Source organism: Lichenostomus cassidix, chromosome 25, assembly GCF_008360975.1.
Source record: "Lichenostomus cassidix isolate B80296 chromosome 25, HeHo_3.0, whole genome shotgun sequence".
NCBI lineage: Eukaryota > Metazoa > Chordata > Aves > Passeriformes > Meliphagidae > Lichenostomus > Lichenostomus cassidix.
In genome coordinates, this window is record NC_139505.1 from 776751 (window position 1) to 795786 (window position 19036).

Consider the following 19036-nt stretch of genomic DNA (forward strand, 5'->3'; position numbering starts at 1 on the left):
CTCATTCAAGTCAGTATATGGTGGATGGGGTGGGATGGGGGGAGGATGTCTGGCAGCCAGCCAGGACCCCCCAGACCATCCAGGAAGGGGCTCTGACCTGGGCAGCAGCCAGCCCGGAGGATGTGGGCGTGACTGGGGGGTGACACCAGCCCTAGGGGGGCACGGTTTGGCTGGGGTCACTCTGGGTCCCTTCCCAGTGCCGTGGGGCTGGATGTGTGTAGGGGGTGTTGTTCTTGCAGCTCAGCCTCCCTCCTCCATCCCCCCACTTGTGGCCCAGAGGAGGGGGATGTCCCCCCCAACCCCAAACCTGCCTGACAAGTCCTGTCCCCCTGCCCGCGCAGGGACATCCCTGACAGGACAGGAGCCAGCGCATCCCCCTCGAAGTTCCCCGCTCCCTCCCGATGGCTCCGGCACGGGGCGGGAGGAGGGGGTCGGGGGTGGTGAGATGCAACCACGTCCCCCTGCAGTTCCCCCACAGCCAACCCAGCCTCTGCTTCCAGAAAATGCACAGAAAAATTCCGGGGTGAGGGGCCAGGGCCCCCCAGGGTCGGGCATTCATTCCCCGCGCACAGAACGAGGAGGGGGCCGGGCCCCGCTTTGTCTCCGGAGATGAAAGGCGAGGGGCCAACCCGGCTCCCTCCCCAGCCCGGGGGGCAGCGGGGCCGCCCGGGGGCCACCGGGGTCACCGGGGAGGATTAGTGCCGGATTAGAGGCGCCGGGGACCTCGACACCACCCACGCGGTGCCAAGAGAGGGGGGGCACAGCCTCCAGAGCAGTTTTGGGGTTACTCACAGCCCCTCCATCCCAGCCCCCCTTCCCAGCTCCGCTCGGAGGAATTTGCTTTTGTTTCGAGAGCAGCCGCCATCCAACGCTCCGAGCCGCGGCCGTGCTCCGGGGAGGTGGCACCTCCCGCCGCTGCCCTCCCTGAAGCCCCCCGGAACCCCAGGGCAGCAGAATGGGACCCCCGGGCCACCGTGGGGGGAGCGCAGGCTGCCGCAGCTCACTCCCCATCCAGCTGTGCCGCCCCAGCTCTCGGGGTCCCAGAGCTCCCCCATGCTCCCCACAACCGGAGGCAAACCGGAGCCGTCCCCAGGGCTTGCGGGGCGAAAGCGGATATTCCTCCAACGTGAGGAAGCCGTCGGAGCCGGGGGGGATGGCTGGATTCCATTACCGGCTGCTCCCGCCCGGCCGTGGCTTTCCCGGGGTCTCCGGGGGGAGCAGCGGCCGGGTGGGTGAAGTGGGGAGGGGGCTGAGTCCTGCGCCCACCCTCGGGGACCTCGGGAGAGCGGGGACACGGCCCTGGCAGAGGTTCGGGAATGGCGACAGGGGTGATGGGCGCCTGCCAAATGTCTACCTGGAGATACCGGAGCCTTCCTCCCCCTTCTCCTCCTCCTCCCCAGGGAAGGTGTAATTCCACCCTTCCCGCTCCTGGACGCGCTCCCGGGGGTGCAGGATCACACGCCGGGCGTGGGGGTGAAGCCAACCCTGAGCCCTGGCTCTCTTCTCTGCATCCCCCCGCTCGGGCTCCCCCCATCTCTGCCCGGCTCAGCTCAGTGGGGCAGTGTCTCCAACCTGTGACTTGGCGCCTGTCACAGTGTCCCCCACAGTGACTTGGCGGCTGCCCTGGCCGAGGGGTCCCGACCCATTCCCGGAGAGCAGAGCTGGGCTGGGCAAAGGGAGGGCAGCTGCACCCCAATCCTCGAGGCAGGGCAGTCCTGCACTCCAATCCTTCCCGCACCCCAACCCTTCCTGCACCTCCCCAGCTTAGTCCCCCGGGGGATGCAGGCTGAATCCCCCAATTCTGGGGTAATTAATGCCTTCCCATGCAGGGCAATCAGCGGGCAGCCCCCAAAGAGCATCCCTGGGATGATGCACTCCAGCCCGCAGCACCCACAGGTGCCCCTAGCTCCCACACCCCAGCTGGGACAGGGTCTCAACCCCCCCAAACCGCGCTGGAGCTGAGGCAGAGTCCAACGCCCCAGCCCCACGCAGCCCTCCCTGCCACACAGTCACCCCACGGTCACCTCAGAGCCACCACCCGCTTCCCACGCCGGGATGTGCCAGCCCAGCTGCCGCCTTCGCCCCCGGCCCCTTGCGCAACTGCTGCGGAGCGGATGTGGGGTGCAGGATCCCAGGTGAAGGATCCGGGGTGTGGAATCTGGGGTGTGGGATGTGGAGTGTGGGATCTGGGGTGCAGGATCCGGGGTGTGGGATCTGGAGTGTGGGATCCAGGGTGCAGAATTTGGGGTATGGGCTCCAGAGTGTAGGATTTAGGGTGCAGGACCTGGAGTGCAGGATCTGGGATGTGGTATCCAAAGCATGGGATCCAGGGGGTGAGGTCTGTGTGCCAGTGAGGCCAGGAGGGGACAGGGACACCACGGGGGGATGATAAGACATTTATTGAAAAAGGGAGGAGGTGGCGGAGGGAAGCTGGACCCTGAGGGGGTTCGGACCTGGCACTGTCCCAGGCTGCGGGGGGGCTTGGTGTTCCCGTCTGGTACAAAATTCGCAAATAAATACTGGGGAGGGGGCGCGGAGCAGGGCTGGGGACTGCGGGAACAACAGCAACCTGAACCCAAGCCAGCTCAAACCAGCCCAAAGGCCAGGGAGGGGCCGCGTTACCCCCCGCTGCACCCCGGCATCTCGCCAGGCCCTGGGCGCTTCGTCCACAGCAGAGCGGGGCCAGAACAGGAGATTTTCCTGCCCTGGAGAGACCCCGTCCTGCAGAGGGGAGGAAAGCCGTGTGTGTGTGTGTGTGTGTGTGCGCGTTTGTGTGTGTCCCGAAAAAAGGGGTTGCGCTGATGTACCCCCGTGGGAAGATGCAATCCCCTCCCCGTGGCAGAGGGATGAGCGGATGAGACGGAGGGGACACGGGGTGGGTGAGGGTGGAGGGGATATGGGGCCGCCGGCATCGGGTGGGATGGCGTCAGCAGAGCTGGGGGTCACTCCCGGATGTAGACTCTGGTGCAGACAACGTCGTCGGCTGTCATGGTCTGCAAGGAGAAGCAGGGTCACAGGCACGGCCGTGACCCACTCCCCATCCCATCCCACTCCATGGGACTTTCCCAGCACACACTGGGGGCAGGGCTGCCCCCAGCCCCCCGAGCCCCCTCTCACCAGGATGAGCTCCCCGTCGTTGGTCATCTCTCGGGACCAGCCTGTTTTGGGTCCATCACCCTTGAGCAGCCGCTGCTCACACACCATCTTGTTCTCGCTCTCCCACCTGGCCAAGCTCTGCAGGGGTGAGAGGGCAGCGCTGAATGAGGGTGTGGAAACCCCCGGGACACCTCTCGCCCACAGCAGAGCATCTGTCACCACCCCTGAGAGCCGAACGGGGCCATTTGTCCCTGCACCAGATGGGTGTCTGGGCTCATCTGTCACCTGGAGGGCACAGCGAGGGGTTGAGGGGCACAGCGAGGGGTTGAGGGCATGGGAAAGGGTTCAGTGGCACAGGGAGATCCAGAGAGGCTATGGGGAGTTCAGGAAATGCTTGGGGGGCAGAAGGAGAGGTTGGGGGTGCAGGAGAGCAGCCTCCAATTAGCAGGGAGAACTTGTGGCTGTGTGTGCATACAAGTGAGATCTCCTGCCCTCATGCCAAATGCATACATGCAAACACACATCTGTGCACACATGTACGTGCACACACGCACACACACATCTGTGGGTGCACGCCTGTCTGCCCACAAGTGCTGCTAGCCCCCATGTAACATGTGTGCAGACATGACGTGTGCAGGCATGAGTGTGCACACACGTGAGTGTGTGACACAGGCAAGGGAGAGCTCCTGCCCTGGTGGAAAGTGTGTGCACACTCACACAAACACACTCACACTCACACTCACACACAGACACACGTACACCCAAACACACGTGTGCAGGTGCCCGGGCGTGCCCAGCTGCGCACCTTGCAGGGCCGCCCGTCCACCGTCTGCTCCTCGAACTCCTCGCCCACCCTGAAGCGGATCTCGGTGGTGCGCACTGGGGTCGAGGTGCGGATGTAGAAGCTCTCCCCGTCCTGCCGGATCTCCACCGCCGGCTTCGCCGCCGCCGCCACCGCGATCTTCCGCAGCATCATGTTCACGCCTGGGGAAGGGCACGGTGGCACCGAGCTCCCCCTCTGCACCCGCAGCGTCCCCCGGTGAAACGCGCTGGTTCAGTGCCCTCGGGCCATGTGGACTCCACTGCCCGCCCCCCGATCCGGGGGGAGCACGGGGAGGCCGCGGCTGCAGCCCCCACACTTGGCAGTGACACGTCCCAGGGTACACCGAGAGCTGCAGGTGGCTCAAGGCAACCCATGGCGGGACGGACGTGCCCCCCCGGCCACATCTGGGCCACATCTGGCTCTCGTTACCTGGTGAAGGGGGCGGGGGGGGCGCATGCCGGGGTTGGCGCCGGATGCGCCCGGGGGAAGGGACGAGGGTGACGGGGGCAAGGGCTCGCCCAGAGCGGGGTGACAGCGGGGACAAGGGCTCCAGTCCAAGCTCTGTGCTTAGTGACCTGCGTGACCCCCCCGAGGGGTCCCACGTCCCCCCCGCAGCCCCCTCACCAACCGCGGGGCAGCTGGGGCTTTGTCCCCGCTCCAGAGGCTGCTCATCCATCATGTCCTGGAGCCCCCGGCTGTCACAGGGATAGCTGCTCTTTGGGGACATTGTTCCCATGTTACCCTCCGGGTGGGCACCGGCCACCGCTCCTGAACCCCCCGAAAGGGTCCCTGCACAAAGGAAGTCCCCCCGGCAAAGGGACGAGGGGGAGACAGAGGGGCTGCGGGTGCTCGGGGGGGCTTCAGGGGCCGAACTCCCTGCCGTGGGGAGGGACACGTCCTGAGGGGTCTCCTCGATGGCCACGCCAAGTCCCCACGAACACTCCCAGGTCCCTTCCCTCCCTCCGAGGCATGATTCACACGGGGTGGGGGGGAGGATGCCCGAAACCCCGCGCGGGAAGACACAGCCCCCCACGCCCCATATATGATGCTGGCAGGGGGTGGTGGGGAGAAGAAATAGCCCCCAAAGGGAGCAAAAACTAGGGTAGGGCGGGATGATGCAGTTAGTCTAGGGGTCTGGATCTGACAAACCCCCCAGCCCCTCTGCCCGGGTACCAGCCGGCTGGAACCCCCCACTTGCTCCGTGGGAAAGGAAGAAGGCTCGGGGGGGCTGGCAGATTTATTTTCCTGCTGAGGTTTCCCTGAGTCGGTTCCAGCAGCGGGGCCAGGGCGGGGAGAAGGGGCGACGGGGGATCGGGAGTGAAACCCAAGAAAGTGATAATTATCCTGAAATATTCGTTACGTATCCCCTAACCTGGAAAATATTCTGCTCCAGCAGTTCCCCGGCTGGCGAGGAGCGGGTCAGGCGGAGGGGAGCAGTGGGGGACCTGGATCTGATCCTTCCCAAAGCCCCAGGGAGCCCCCCAGCCTGTGCCCCCCCAGTTCCACCCCCTGCGATAGGTCCTGTCCCTCCTGCCCCCCCCCCCCCCACTGGGGACACAGCACCACAGAGGGGGGCAAAGGGGTCCTAGATGAGCCCTGTGGGGATGGGACTCGCAGCCAGCTGGGTCCTGCCTGGGCTGGTTTTGGGGACACCGGCTGTACCCAGGGTCCGTGGGCAGGTGAGCCCCCTGCTGCCTTCGGGATGGGGGGCACAGGGACTGAAGGGGACCGGGGCGGCGGCAGGGTTCTGGGGAGAATTTGGAATTTGGGGGTGCTCATGCTTAGGGGACCACCAGGGTGGGGAAACTGAGGCAGAAGGGAGGGGGATCGTGTGGGACCCCTCGGGAGCGGGACACGCTGCCAGGCCCCCTCGTGCCTGATTTCTCAGTGGGGCACCAACCGCGAGGGCTTTGTGAAAAGGGGGAGCAGAGGGGTCCCCTCGGCACACGGCGGCTCCGGACCCCGTGACTCCCGGGATGGAAGAGGGTTTGGAGGGGAGATGGGGGGAAGCCCCCCTGTGCCTACCCTGCACTCCCCCAGCCCGAGGGAGTCCTGGAGGGGAGAGCAGGACTCCACTCACCCAGCGCCTTCAGCAGCTCCTCGAAGTTTTCCGAGCTCTTCATCTTCCAGTTCCCGGAGAAGTTGGGCATCGCGGCTGTCGGGGTGGGGGGCGCAGGGAGGGGACCGAGGGGGGACCGAGGGGGAAATAAGCGGTTCGAGGGATCCGCCGCTCCCTCCGCACCGGCACCGGCCCCGCCGCTGGCTGCCTCCGTCCGTCCGTCCCGTCCCGCCCGCGCCGCCGTTTTATCGCCGGGCTGGTCCCACCCCCCGGCCCCGGCCCCGGCACGGGGGCTCCGCGCTCACCTGCGGAGGGAGAGCCCAGAGGGAGCCCCCCGCCCCGATTTGCCCTGGGGGTGTAGGCTGGAGGCACCACCTGATCTGCCTGTACCCCCCGAACTCCTCCCATCCCCCTCGAGATCTGTACACCCCTAATCTCCCTGCACCCCTCAGGCTGGCTGCATCCCCCTGAGCTGTCTGTAGCCCTCTAATCTCCAGCATCCCCAAAACCGCCTGTACTCCAAATGTGCTGCACTCCCAGAGCTGCTGCACCCCCAAATCTGTCTGTACCCCCCAAGCTGCCTGCACCCCCCGATCTCCAGGCTTTCCCCCAGGACTCTGTGCACCTCCAACTCTGTCTGCAATCCCCTGGGTGGCAGAGCCGGTGCGTGTGCACAGGACACGCGTGTTTGCTCAGGTGTGATGTTGGCACAGGCACGTGTGCAGGTGCCTGTGCTCAGTCGTACATATGTGTGGACACAAATGTGTGCACACGCTAGTGACTTGCCTGGCCACACGATCACACACAAACTCACAGACAAACTCACACGCGTGTCTGTGCACACTCGTGTGCGTGTAGGGCTGGGGGGCTGCGGCCGAGTTCAGACTGAGCTGCCAGGGCAGGTGAAACCCTGGTCTCAGCCAGGTAACAAGCGCCGAGGGATTTCCCGAGGATTCTAAGTCCTGGGAACGGCCGAGGGAAGGGCAGATTGTGCCGCGGGGCCGGTTCTGGGCAAGAAAAGCAAGAAATGGCGTTTCTGGTTCAGCAGCAGCTCTGGAATGGAAGGAGAGAGGTTTCTGCTCCGGTTTGGGGTGAAAAGGCCCCAGCAGAGCCCCCGCCGCCCCCCTTCTCCTGGCCACATCCCCCCCGCGCCCCCAGAATCTCCGGCTCGGGCCGGTGAGCCAAGTCCCGGCTTGCCGCATCCCTAATCCCCCGAAGAACAGGATTTCTCACCAAGCGCTGACATAACCTCACCTACAGCAGCGCCGAGGCCGTGCCAGAGGGGACAGGGACAGGGACAGGCAGAGCTGCAGGGGCTCAGGGAGGGAGGGCTGGTGAAGGGTCACCCCAACTCCTCCACCTCAGGTGGGGCAGGAGCTGCATCGCCCCATCCCGGAGTCACAGGGGGGGCGGTGCTGTGGGTTTGCTTCAAATCAGGAGAAAATGGCAAAGAAAAAAAGTTTCATTCCAGGAGAAGTGGGTGGAGGAGGCTGGGGTGGGATCTGCCTGCAAACCCCTCTGGGCACCGCCGTCCCCCTCGTCCCGTGGTGGGCACCATGACCCAGTGGAGTTACGAAAGCCAGCACCGGCAGTCCCACATCTGGAAGGGATTCTGTCGGGAAGGGCGGATAAAGCCTTCGCACCCCACCCTCCTCTCCCTCCCACCCCGGTGAAGCCTGGGGTGGGCAGGCAAAACACTGGCCCCAGATAATCCCCCGTAGCGCTGGTCACCCCTGGGATGGGCACAGATTCTCTGGGAGGTGGGTGGGGAGCCCAGTTGCAGCCGTGTCCTCCCCGGGCAGCAGCAGCTGGCTCAGCCTCTGGAAACATCCGACACCATCCATCGCCCGCACCCCCCTTCCGGCAAAAATCCTCACAAACCGCAGAAATCCTGAGTGCAAACCATGGGGGGCTCCCCCAGCCCAGGCACGGTTCCCTCGCAGTCCCGGTATGCCCGTGAGGCCCCCCAGATGCTGTCAGTGCCCCAGAGACCCTCCTGGGAGGACGTGGCTGCTTTGAGGATGTTCCCCCCTCCCCTCTGCCCGGATCCACCCCGGGACGGGGTGTCGGGTATCCTCATCCCATAGAGAAGCCAAAGCTGCTGGGGGCTCGTCCCAATTTCCCCAGCCTCTCAGTGCGTTGGGAGAGCGGATGGGGGGCTCCAGTGTGGGGGACTAGGGGGTGAAGACTGAGCTAGGGCAGGTCACCCGTCGTCTCCGCCCCATGTCCCCACAAATCCTTCCCAGCTGGCGGGACGCAGCCCCCACCCCCCGCCTCTGGCCACGGCCACGGCCGCTGCGGAAATGAAACACAGCTGGACGGCGCGGCCGAGTCCGGCCCCGGCCCCGTGGCCGCTGGGACCCCCGGCTGTGGGGCGGGCGGGAGCCCACGCGCCCCAAGACCTCTGCTGTGCCACCACAACGGGACCCTGCCCTGGCCCAGGACCCCGACCCAGCCCTGTGACCCTGATCCAGCCACAGCCCCTGCCCAGGACCCTTCCTCAGCTCCAGTACCCTGCCCTGGTTCCGAACCCTGATCCAGCCCCAGACTCTGCCCTGGCCCTGGGACGTTTCCTCAGTCCTGGGACTCTGCCCCAGCCCTGGGACCCTCCGCAGACACGGGACCCTTTCGCAGACACGGGACCCTGACCCTGTTCCAGCGCCTGCCCCGTCCCCAGCCTCATCCGGAGGGACCCCAGGGTGAGATTCAAGCGAAGCCCCCCGGACACCGATCCGCATGCAGCGCCCGCCGAGGACTGGGGCCCGGCCGGCTGCTTCTCATTTCCAGGGCCATAAACCCCTTTAACGACCGGCCATTTATAACCGCTGTAAAGCCCCTAATCACCGCCAAACCCAGCCCAGACACAAAGGCTCCCGCCTGCTCCTCCGCCCTCCTACCTTCCTTTGGATTTTGGGGCTCTGACAGCTTTCCCACCCCCACCCGGGCCGTAGGGACGGGTGTGCAAGGCAGGAGTGGGAGGGAAGAGCCCCCACAGCACTCCGCAAAGCTCCTGGCCCGTGGGATGCTCGGCCGTCCGCTCCCCAGCACTGCGGGGGGACCCAGATCTGCGTGTTTAACCCCAAATAAAAGGGGAACCCCCACACTGTGGGGTTGTGCCCCCCAAAACTCCCCCTCGGGCTCTGCTGCCCCGAGCCAAGCGCAGCCACGTAAACATGAGGAAAGGCTGGAAAAAGTGACGCACGTCGGGGGCTCGGAGCCGCTTCCAGCCCGGCGCGGGCGGGGGGATCCCCCAAGGCGGCTGCAGCCTCAGCACCGGCACCGCTCCCGGAGCTGCCGCGGCCGACCGGTTACAGCAACGCCAGGAACCTGCCGGTGGTTCAAGCAGAAAAGGGGGTGCGGTGTGGTCCCCAGAGCCGGGAAAGGGGCCACCTTGGCCCTGACGTGAAGAGGAAGCAGAGGAAGAGCCCACGGGACGCAGCTGTTGGAGGGTGACTGGTGATGGCAGCACCCCGAGGGCCTGCCCGGAGCCCTCGGCCCGGTGAGGGACCCCTGCTCCTGCCCACCGGGCCGGGGGCTCCTCCCCACCCCCACCGAAGGGAAGAGCTCGTTAATCATTTCTTTTTAATTAGGATTTTGCACATAAACCTTTCAGTTCAAAGCAGTTCCTGTCGGGCTCGGGCGCCTTCAGGGCACAGCCACCCGCCGGGCCAGCGCGGGGGGGGAGCCACCCGCGGGTGTTGGGGTCGTCCCTGGGGCAGCATGGGGGGCTCGGGCAGGCAGACAGGGCGATGCTGCTCCCCGTGCCCGGGTTTGTCCCACTCCTTGCACAGCGAGGAAGGTGGAACTTAATCACCGACGGGAGCAGCTCCACAATGGAGTGGGGACTTTCTGGTGGGATCTGAGTCCCACCTGCTCCTACACCGTGTCCCGGGGTGCATCAGCAGCTCCGGGCGCTGATAGAGGTAGTTGTAGGAAGAGGAAGGAGCCTGCTCCATTCTCAACCCCCAGTGATGGAGGCTTTGCTCAGGATGCCCCAACGCCACTCCCAGACTGGGACCAGCAGCAGCGCTGAATTGCTCATGGGGCGCAGGACTCCAGAGAGCCCCCTTGGGGGGGACCCTTCCCTTGGGGAAGGCACTGGCCCAGGCTCTCCCCATGCCCTGGGGAGGACAAGGCTGAACAGCAGCGGCACAACAAGGCACACTGGGCTCGTGGATGAGGCATGTCACGCCTGGCTCCTCATCATCTGTGGATGCGGCAGCCCCTCCCTCAGCACTCACGGGACCCTTGAGCAGCAGGACCAGGCCCGGAGGCATCACTCCAGGTGCCCCCAGAGGCAGGACAGGGCCAGGGCCATCACTGTGGGCCCCCCAGAGGCAGGATCGGGCTGGGGGTGTCACTCTGAGCCCCCCAGGATGTCACTTCTGCTCTGGGTTCTGCTGCAGGTGCTGCTCCCACTCCTCTTCCACCACCTTGTAGAGCTCCATGGTGGCTCGGGCATCCTCCACGGAGGAGTGGCCACTTTTCCCTACCTGTGGGGACAGACACAGAGTCACCACAGCTCCCATTTTGGGGCAGCAGATAGAATTGGGTGGGGGACGACACACACATATAGACATCAGGGGGTGCAGGCAGCATTGGGAGCACAGGCAGCTGTGGGGCAATGAACGCAGCATGGAGTGGGGGGGATGCACAGACATTAGGGTGTGCAGGAAGATTAGGGGGTGCAGGAAAAATTAAGGGGGTGCAGGCAGATTGGGTGGGGGAACGTGTGAAGATCAGAGGATACAGGCAGCTCCATGGGGCTACAGGCAGGTTAGGGGGTGCACACAGCCCTGGTAGGGTGCAGGCAGCTTGGGTGGGCAGGGAGATGAGAGAGTGCAAGTAACTGTGGGTGACACGCAGGCAGAATTTGGAATACAGGCAGATTTGGGGGAGAACAGGCAGAATGGGGGGATGCATGGAAATAACGGGGTGCAGACAGATTTGGGGTATGGGAAGCTCTGGGGGGATGTGGGGAGCTTTGAGGAGTACAGGCAAATTTAGGGATACTGGGAAAATTGGGAGGTGCAGGCAGCACTGGAGGAAGATGCATAGAGATTAAGGGGAAAAGAGCAGAAAAAAGCCCCCTCAAGGCTGCAGGGGTTGAGCTGAGGGTTCCCACCCTCAGGCTGCTTTCCAGGGATGAGAAAACTGAGACACAGGGCTGCCTTGCTCCAGGACTGGCAGCAGCAGCTGAACTCACGGTGCCCTGGATGGTACATGAACCCCCCAGGGACAGCCCTTCCCTCATACTGTCACCCTGGAGTGGCACAGGGGGTCCCCACCTCCTAGGGGGCTCCAGCCACGGTACCTGGATGTCCTGGTTCAGCAGTGCTTTGGTGAGGCGCTTCAGGGATATGGCCACGTTCTCCGGGAAGCCACCACGGCGGTTCAGCAGCGGGATCTGCGATGTGTCCCGGGTGAGAGCTTTGGGGTGGGAGTACCGGAGCGCCTTGAAGTCGTTGTGGATGGCGTGGCCAACCACGACCTTCCCAGCGAGGATCCGCAGCACCTGCAGAGGAGGAGGGGATTGAGACCCTCAGCATCACCCTCCATGCTCTGTGGGAAGTTTCTGCCCCCCAGGAACAGGGGGCAGCTCCATGGGGCAGAGCTGGGGGGCCGAGCAGGAGCAGCGCAGTGTGGGGACAACCTCTGTGCCCTACAAGGCAGGTGGGGATGTGACAGCCTCAGACTGCCACACAGCCCCTGAGCTGCAGAGCTCGACCCTGTGCCCCCCACCCCCTGCCCCAGACCACGAGTCCAGCCCTCCATCCTCAACCCCATGACCTCCACCCCTGGCCCTGTGTCCCTCAGCCCACAAGATGCAGAGCCCAGTCCTGCAGCCCATCATCCCCAGCTCATGAGCCGATCCCTAAGCCCATTCTTCCAGCCCCACAGCCCCTCACCCCTAGCACACGAACCCAGCGCTGAGCCCCCTACTCCAGCCCTGCAGCCACCCCCACCCACCTTAGACCTGCATTCTGACACCCCCAGCCTCAGCCCTCCACCCCTCAACCCTCACCCACCCACTCCCACTCCTGCATTCCCATCCCTAGCCCCACAGCCAGACACCCCCAGCCCCATGACTCCCACGGCCCCACATCCCCCACCCCTGCTTCCACATCCAACATCCCTACAGCCCCCCACCCCCCTCCCCGGAGCCCCCCCGCACCTGCTGCTGAGCCTTGCGGAAGGGGATGGCTTTGTTCATGTGGTGCGGGCGGATCCCGCTCCAGCGGGTCCGGTAATCCACGATGGGCGCCTCGGGCCGCACGTAGTGATCATACACGATGTCACCCTCGTAGGTGACGATGCTGCATCGGGCCAGGGAGCTCGTGCGCCCGCCGGGCCCCGTGCCCACCATCTCACAGTCCATGGCTACCAGCTTGGGGGGCGCCGGGGGGGCACCGCCGGCCTTGAGGGTGCCCCGAGCCGCCTCCCGACCTTTCTCCTTGGTCTTAGCGGCAGCACCGGTCCTAGTGGAATCGTTCTGGGCTGCCGGGAGCGCTCCAGCAACGCTAGGGGAGCCCCGAGCCGCGCCCTGCCCCTTCCCCTTGGTCTTAGCAGGAGCACCGGTCCCGGTGGGGCCGTTCTGGGGGGCCGAGGTGCGCCGGGGGGCTGCGGCGGGGCCGTTTTCCTTGGGGCACGACCTGGGCTGGCCCGAGCGCGGCTTCCCCGGGCCGCCTCCGGCCGCTGCCGACCGCCGTCTCGGGGCCCGCCGGGGTCCGCCCGGGGCCACCGGGAGCTGCTTCTGCCGCAGGACGCCCCGGCGCTCCAGCTCCCGCCGCCGCCGCACGAAGCTCTGGTGCTTTCGGTTCCCCGGCTCCTTCTTCGGGCGGAGCTCGGGGGAGGCGAAGTCCACGTTGAGGATCAAATCTTCCATGGCGGGATCGGAGAGAGGCTGCTGCGGTCGGCGGAGGCGGCTCAGCGGCGGGGTCGCTCGGCAGCGGGGACCCTCTGACACCCGGAACTACCAGCACCGGCACGCGGGGACCCCCAGCACCGCACCACCGACCCCCCGATCCCACCCTCCCCCCGCACCGCCGCGCCCCGGAACCGGAAGTCCCGGGAGACACGCGGCCGGCGCGGTACCGGCAGTTACGTCATCCGCGCGCGCCGCGGCGGGAACTCGGCGGCTCGGGGCGGCTCGGGACAAGCGCGCGGCCGCGGCGGCTCCGTGACGTGACCGGTGACGTCAAAGCGACGTCACGGGGGCAGCGGCGACATGCCGGGTGTCCCGGCCGGCCCGGTGACGTCACGGGTACTCGGGGGTGAGTTGTGCCCCGGGGTGTTGTCATGGCTCCCGGGCTGTCTTGGTGGGGGAAGGAGTGTCACAGCCTCGTGACGTCATGGTGCTGGGAGGGTTTGGCACATCCTCGCGTGACGTCACGATGACGTAATATGTCTGCTGAATGCGGTGGCCAGAGGCGGGAGGGGGTGAGACCCGGGATGACATCAGAGTGCCAGGACACATACCGCAGGGTGACATCAGGGAACACATCCTAGGGCGATGTCAGAGCCCCAGGGCACATGGCCCAAGGTGACTTCAGGGTCCCAGTGCTGACACTAGCGGTGCCACCCGCAGGTGCTGGCAAGGCGGCCATCCCCCATCCCACCGCACACCTGGAGCAGCCGATGGAGCAGCGCCTGGAGCAGTCGCCGGAGCAGCGCCGAGCCGCTGACATCATCCGCCTCCTGACGCTCTACCGGCCCCTGCTCGACGCCTTCATCATTGTGAGTGTCCCAAAGCTCCCCCCAGGCCATCCCCCTAAGGCCTTCTTCCCCACACTGATCCCTCTTCCTGCAGGATTTCTTCACCGAGGCTCTGTGGGCACAGCTGCCGCCGTCCTGGCAGCCTGCCCTGGCCAGTGCCACCCCCCTGCAGTTGGCCAGGCTCCTGGGGGGCCGCGGAGGGCCGGGGGCTGCCTGGCCCCTGTCCCTCCTGGCCTTTGCCGCCGCTGCCCGGGCCCTCGCTTTCCCTCGGGGGTGCCCGGGCGAGGCGCCACACCCTCCGTGCCAGAGCTCCCACCTGCACCCACTGCTTCGCCGCCACATCAAGCCCAAAAAGCAGCACGAGATCCGGCGCCTGGGCAAGGTGGGTGCCACCCCCAGCCCCCACTGCGACCTCCCACCTCCCCGCCAGCCCCCTAACTGTCCCCTTTCCCCACAGCTGCTGCAGCGGCTGAGCCAGGCCACCTGCTGCAAGCGCGTGGTGGATATTGGAGCGGGGCAGGTAAGAGCAGGGGGACACAGTGGGGTCCCAGGGGATCCCCCCCATCCCAGCTGATTTTGTGTCTCCCCACCAGGGCCACCTTTCCCGGTTACTGGCCTTTGGCCTGGGCCTGTCAGTCACTGCGGTGGAGAGTGATGGCCGCCTGGCCAGCCTGGCCGAGCGCTTTGACCAGGAGCTGCTGCGGGAGCTGGGGAAAAAGAGGGGACCAGGACACGAGGGGCAGCCCCGGCGCTGCCCAAACGCCCCCCGCCGCCCCCCGCGTCCCCTGACGCCCCAGGCCCCGCAGCATGTGGCCGGGCGCCTGGACCCCGCAGCCCCGTGGGGGGAATTCTTGCTGCCCCCCGACCCCCCAGGACCCAGCCCTGCTGCCCGGAACCCACTGGGGGGTCCCGGAGGCTCTGAGGACGGGGGGCAGGTGCTGGTGACAGGGCTCCATGCCTGCGGGGACCTCAGCCCAGCCCTGCTGCGCCACTTCGCCCGCAGCACAAACGTGGCTGCCGTGGCCTCGGTGGGCTGCTGCTACATGAAGCTGTCAACCGCCCCACGGGCCCCCGGCTGCCCCCCGGGCTACCCCCTGAGCACCTCGGTGGCTTCGTTGCCGGGCCACCAGCTCTCGTACCGGGCACGGGAGGCCGCATGCCACGCACTGGAGGAGTACGAGGGGCGGCTGCGCAGGGACAGTGCCCACCTGCGCGCTCACTGCTACCGCGCCGTGCTCGAGAGTCTCATCTGCGCCGCCGACCCCAGCAAGAGGCACCTGGGCTTGCAGCCAGGCAGGAAGGCGCACACCCTCAGCTTCCCCCAGTGAGTTTGGGCAGGGGGACCCACCTTCTGCATCCTCTTGCGGCCCCCAGTGAGTTTGGGGAGGTGGGATTCCTTTCTGGGACATCTCCTGGCCCTCCCTGAGTTTGGGGATGGAGGCTCCCTTTCTGGGATGTCTGCTGGCCCCCCATGTGTTTGGGGAGGGAGAACCCTTTTCTGGGACCCTCCTTGTGAGTCTGGGGAGTGGGGACAGCCTTCTGTGTTCCCTCCTGGCCCCCAGTGAGCTTGGGGAGGGAGGACTCCCTTCTGGGACCCTCCTCGTGAGTTTGGGCATGGGGGACGCCTTCCTGGAACCCCCCTGCCCCCCTTCATGACAATGTCCCCCAGATACGCCCACCTGGGGTTGCCCCTCGCGGGACTGGACCCGGCAGGGGTCCCGCTGGATTCAGAGGCTGTGGGGGCCATGCTGGAGCAGCAGCACAAGGTGGTGGCATTCTGCACCCTGGGACAGCTCCTGGCACCCGCTGTGGAGACCCTCGTCCTGCTTGACCGCTTGCTCTACCTGCGGGAGCAAGGTGAGCACGGGTGGGGAGGGGGCGGGGCTGCCAGGGTAACCCTCCTTCTCCTGTTTCCTCTCTCCCTGGATCCCTCTCTCCATTCTCCCTCTCCTCTTTCCCAGGTTTCCACTGTGCCCTTGTGCCCCTCTTCAACCCCCGGTTCTCCCCACGGAACCTGGTGTTGGTGGCCGCGCGAACCCCACTGGCCACAGTGCTGGCCGGACTGGACAAGGACAGTGAGGACGAGGACAGCAGCAGGGACATGGACAGCAGTGAGGATGAGGATCCAGGGGAAGCAGAGCTCCCCAGGGAGGGGCAGAGCCCCCTCTGCCCCAGGCACAGACCACAATAAACCCAGGATTTGTATGGCCCAGGGCTGGGCGTGGGTGAGTCAGTGCTGTGCCAGAAGCACCAAAGGCCACAAACATGGAAAAGCAAGGCAGCTGTTTATTGCAGTGTCCGGCTCGGGGGTCTTTTGGCTTCCCCCGTTAATACCAGTAGGATTTCTTGGCCCGGCGTGTCTCCACAATTCCCATGGCATCCATGATCTCCTCCTCAAAGGTCTTTAGGGATGGCCGGTACGTCTTGGCCAGTGCATCTTCCTCTGATGTGTCCTTGGGGCCATCTGTGTGGGCAAGGGGACAGCACTGACACCCTGTGTCCCCCACCGTGTCCCCCCAGCCTCCACTGCCATCCCACTCACCAACCCACTGCTCGGGGATGACACCATCCTCGCGTGGCTGCGGGGGCACGGGAAGGATGCGGCCGCTGCGCAGGGACACGCGGACGCGCTCGCCCTCCTCCGTGTACCGCCACTCCACCTCTGTTGGCTTCCTGCGGACACGCAGTGTTGGGGGGTGGGCAGGACTGGGAGGGGAGGCCATGGTGGGGTCCCCTCAGCACCCCCCAGGCCATTACCGGTCCTCGGGGTCCACCAGGCAAATCTGGTTGAGCAGCAGTGGTGCCTCACTGGCAATGTAGGTCCCTGAGTACTTGGCTGTGCGGTTGATGTAGCGATAATGCTGCGAGGGGACAGGAGGTCACTGACAGCCCATAACCCCCCAAGCCTCCCCACAGCCTCCCAGCCCAGCCCCAAGCCTCACCGTGTTCAGTCCTTCCACCACCACCCAGTTGCGAGCTTGCACCACCTGAGTGACCATCCCCTGCTTCCCCGCGTCCTTCCCAGCCAGCACCTGGACCTGTGGCGGAGAGAGTGGAAAAAGTGGAACCCCCAGCCCAGCTGCCAGCCATGGGGGAACCTGGGGAGGGGGAGCCTCACCGTGTCACCCTTAAACACCTTCCAGTCGTCCTTGGTGACGGGCTCTACAAAAACTTTGCGGCGGCGCTTCCCCGGGGGGTTGCGGAGCCGGTCAGCCATGGAGTCGGGAGGCCACATCCCGTGCCGGTATCCCGGGGGCAGCCGCGGCCGTGCCGCTCTCAGCAGGGCCGAGAGCCGCATGGTGCTGGTGATCGGGGGTCAGGGAGCCCACTGAGCACCGTGGGGACACCCCTCGTGCTCCCCAGGGTCATGTGTGTCCAGGGGTAGGGGGGATGCAGGGGTCCGGCAGAGCCCACCCACCACCAAAGGGGAGTTAGGCCCAGCACACCTCACCCACCCACGCCCTGGAAGAATCTTCCACCGAAGGGGATCAAGGCATCTGGCAGAGCAGCTCCCCACGGAGGTGACCCAGGGATCCCAGAGTCTCACCCCTACCCCCCCAAACAGGACCCAATCCCCAGCAGACCCCCACACTCCCAAAGGGGACCCAGTCTCCAACAGACACCCACACCCCCGAAGGGCAGCCAGGTGTCCCACAGAGTACAGCCGCCCCCCAAAGGAGACCCAATCCCTGTCAGACCCTCAGACCCCCAAAGGGGACCCAGGTACTGGCAGAGCCATCCCACACCCACAAAGGGACCCAGGGATCCCACAAGGCACTCCCCCACCCAAAGGGGACCCAGCTTTCCTGCAAAGCAGCCCCTACTCCCAAAGGGGACCCGTAGAGCACCCCACTGCCCAAGGAGAACCAAGGGGTGACAGAGACACCTCTCCCTTCCCCCAGAGAGGAACACAGGCGCCCCACAGACGGGCAGAGCAACCCCCAAAGGGCACCCAGGGGTCCCACGGACCCCATTCCCCGAAAGAGGACACGGACACCGGCAATGCCCTCTCCACCCCCAAAGGGCCTCAGGCATATTGCAAAGTCCCCCCTCACTCCCAAAGCGAACCCGCAGAACACCCCACCCCCCAAAGGGGACCCGAGGGTCCCGCAGAGCACACCCCCTCCACCGCGCCGGAAATGACACCCAGGCGTCCAGCAGTGCCCCCACCGCCCCCCAAGCCCCGGAAAAGCCCCTCCAATACCCACAAAAGGGTCCTGCAAAGCCCCGCGGCCCCCACAGAAGTCCCGGACCCCAACGCCGCTCACCTGCGCCTCCCGCCCCGCTCCCGCGCTCCGGGGTGGGCGTGGCCTGGGGGTGGGCGTGGCCTCGTGCAGCGCAGGCCCGGACGAGGCGCTGCCGTGACGCGCGGCCCCGCCTGGGGGCGCTGCGGAGGCCGCGGGAGGTGGTGCCCGGCGCGGGGCACGCCGGGAATTGTAGTCCTGCCGCGGGGTACGCCGGGAGCTGTAGTCCCGCCGCCCCCCAGCGTCCCCCGCCCCTCCGCCCCCCCAGCCCCGCTGCAGTTCCCGCGGGCTCGGCCCAAGGTGAAGCGGCTGACGGGAGCTGTAGTCCTTCCGGGGCTGGCGCCCGGCCACGGCTCCATTTTCTGCTCCTGCCCTCCCTGTCCCGGGGCCTGGTCCCAGGGCAGGGGAGGGTCGCCGCTGTCCCCTCCGTGAGCAGCTGGACACGGCCAAATTCCTCGGTTTTGCCTCTCCTCACTGGGTTGGCTATGTGGAGCAGGGTACCCAGAGAATGGTCCCAGCCCCAGTGCTGCTCCAGCTCAAGGAGTGTTTGGACACTGCTCTCAGGCACAGGGTGCGCTTTTGTGGTGTCCTGTGCAGGGCTGGGAGCTGGGCTCCGTGATCCTGACAGGTCTGTTCCCACTCGGGACATTCCACTAATCCATGACAGAAGTCAAGTGCTTGGACAACCCTCTAGGACATTGGGATTGGGGGCATTTTGGGGTGTCCCGTGCAAGGCCAGGGCTCAATGATCCCTGAGGTCCCTTCCAGTTTAGGATATTCCATGATTTCATTATTCTAAAGATCAAGGAGTGTTTAGAAAATGCTCTTGGATGCTGGGATTTTGGAGTGAGTCAGACTTGATCCTTGTTTGTCCCTTCCAGCTCAGGGCATTCAGGGACTCTCTGGTTTTTATTTTATACTCCCTCCAAAACCTTCTCCTGGTTCTATCCCTTGCCCAGCCCCGTCTCACCCCCTGCTCCACATGCTCTGTCCCCACACCCCAGAGCTGCCAGAGCCCCTCTGGCAGCAGCCCCACCTCTGTGGGCAGCCCAAAGGGTCCCAAAACCATGCAGGCAGGGGGGTCCAGGGACCTGGGAC

The 19036-nt window shown here is 65.8% G+C and overlaps 4 protein-coding genes across 10 annotated transcripts; 1 reads left to right on the top strand and 3 right to left on the bottom strand.

The window, feature by feature from the left end:
- Positions 1 to 2380: 2380 nt before the first annotated feature.
- Positions 2381 to 7052, bottom strand: CRABP2 (cellular retinoic acid binding protein 2). Of its 2 annotated transcripts, XM_085082728.1 has the most exons (5): positions 6604 to 7052; positions 6000 to 6074; positions 3902 to 4080; positions 3118 to 3234; positions 2381 to 2993 (listed from the first exon to the last, which is right to left on the bottom strand). In XM_085082728.1, the coding sequence occupies exons 2-5, from the start codon at positions 6067 to 6069 to the stop codon at positions 2943 to 2945; spliced, it is 417 nt and encodes a 138-aa protein (XP_084938854.1). In that variant the 5' UTR covers positions 6070 to 6074; positions 6604 to 7052; the 3' UTR covers positions 2381 to 2942. The 2 variants fall into 2 exon arrangements, with proteins under 2 accessions (XP_084938854.1, XP_084938853.1); XM_085082727.1 differs by lacking the exon at positions 6604 to 7052 and having other exon boundaries at positions 6000 to 6345.
- Positions 6632 to 15908, top strand: METTL25B (methyltransferase like 25B). 6 transcript variants are annotated; one of them, XM_085082719.1, is made up of 7 exons: positions 6632 to 6645; positions 13416 to 13715; positions 13789 to 14076; positions 14152 to 14214; positions 14288 to 15018; positions 15364 to 15551; positions 15656 to 15908. In XM_085082719.1, the coding sequence occupies exons 2-7, from the start codon at positions 13512 to 13514 to the stop codon at positions 15883 to 15885; spliced, it is 1704 nt and encodes a 567-aa protein (XP_084938845.1). In that variant the 5' UTR covers positions 6632 to 6645; positions 13416 to 13511; the 3' UTR covers positions 15886 to 15908. The 6 variants fall into 6 exon arrangements, with proteins under 6 accessions (XP_084938845.1, XP_084938846.1, XP_084938847.1 ...); XM_085082720.1 differs by lacking the exon at positions 6632 to 6645 and adding an exon at positions 13108 to 13252 and having other exon boundaries at positions 13567 to 13715; XM_085082721.1 differs by lacking the exon at positions 6632 to 6645 and adding an exon at positions 13120 to 13242 and having other exon boundaries at positions 13567 to 13715.
- ISG20L2 (interferon stimulated exonuclease gene 20 like 2) lies at positions 9544 to 13053 on the bottom strand. Its single transcript, XM_085082724.1, has 3 exons — positions 12154 to 13053; positions 11293 to 11493; positions 9544 to 10471 (listed from the first exon to the last, which is right to left on the bottom strand). Exons 1-3 carry the CDS (start codon positions 12862 to 12864, stop codon positions 10358 to 10360), a joined length of 1026 nt encoding a protein of 341 aa, XP_084938850.1. The 5' UTR covers positions 12865 to 13053; the 3' UTR covers positions 9544 to 10357.
- A 54-nt stretch (positions 15909 to 15962) lies between the features above and the next one.
- MRPL24 (mitochondrial ribosomal protein L24) lies at positions 15963 to 18122 on the bottom strand. The gene is made up of 6 exons (XM_085082725.1): positions 17963 to 18122; positions 16813 to 16996; positions 16637 to 16732; positions 16452 to 16555; positions 16237 to 16367; positions 15963 to 16158 (listed from the first exon to the last, which is right to left on the bottom strand). Exons 2-6 carry the CDS (start codon positions 16990 to 16992, stop codon positions 16022 to 16024), a joined length of 648 nt encoding a protein of 215 aa, XP_084938851.1. The 5' UTR covers positions 16993 to 16996; positions 17963 to 18122; the 3' UTR covers positions 15963 to 16021.
- Between the last annotated feature and the right edge of the window lie 914 nt (positions 18123 to 19036).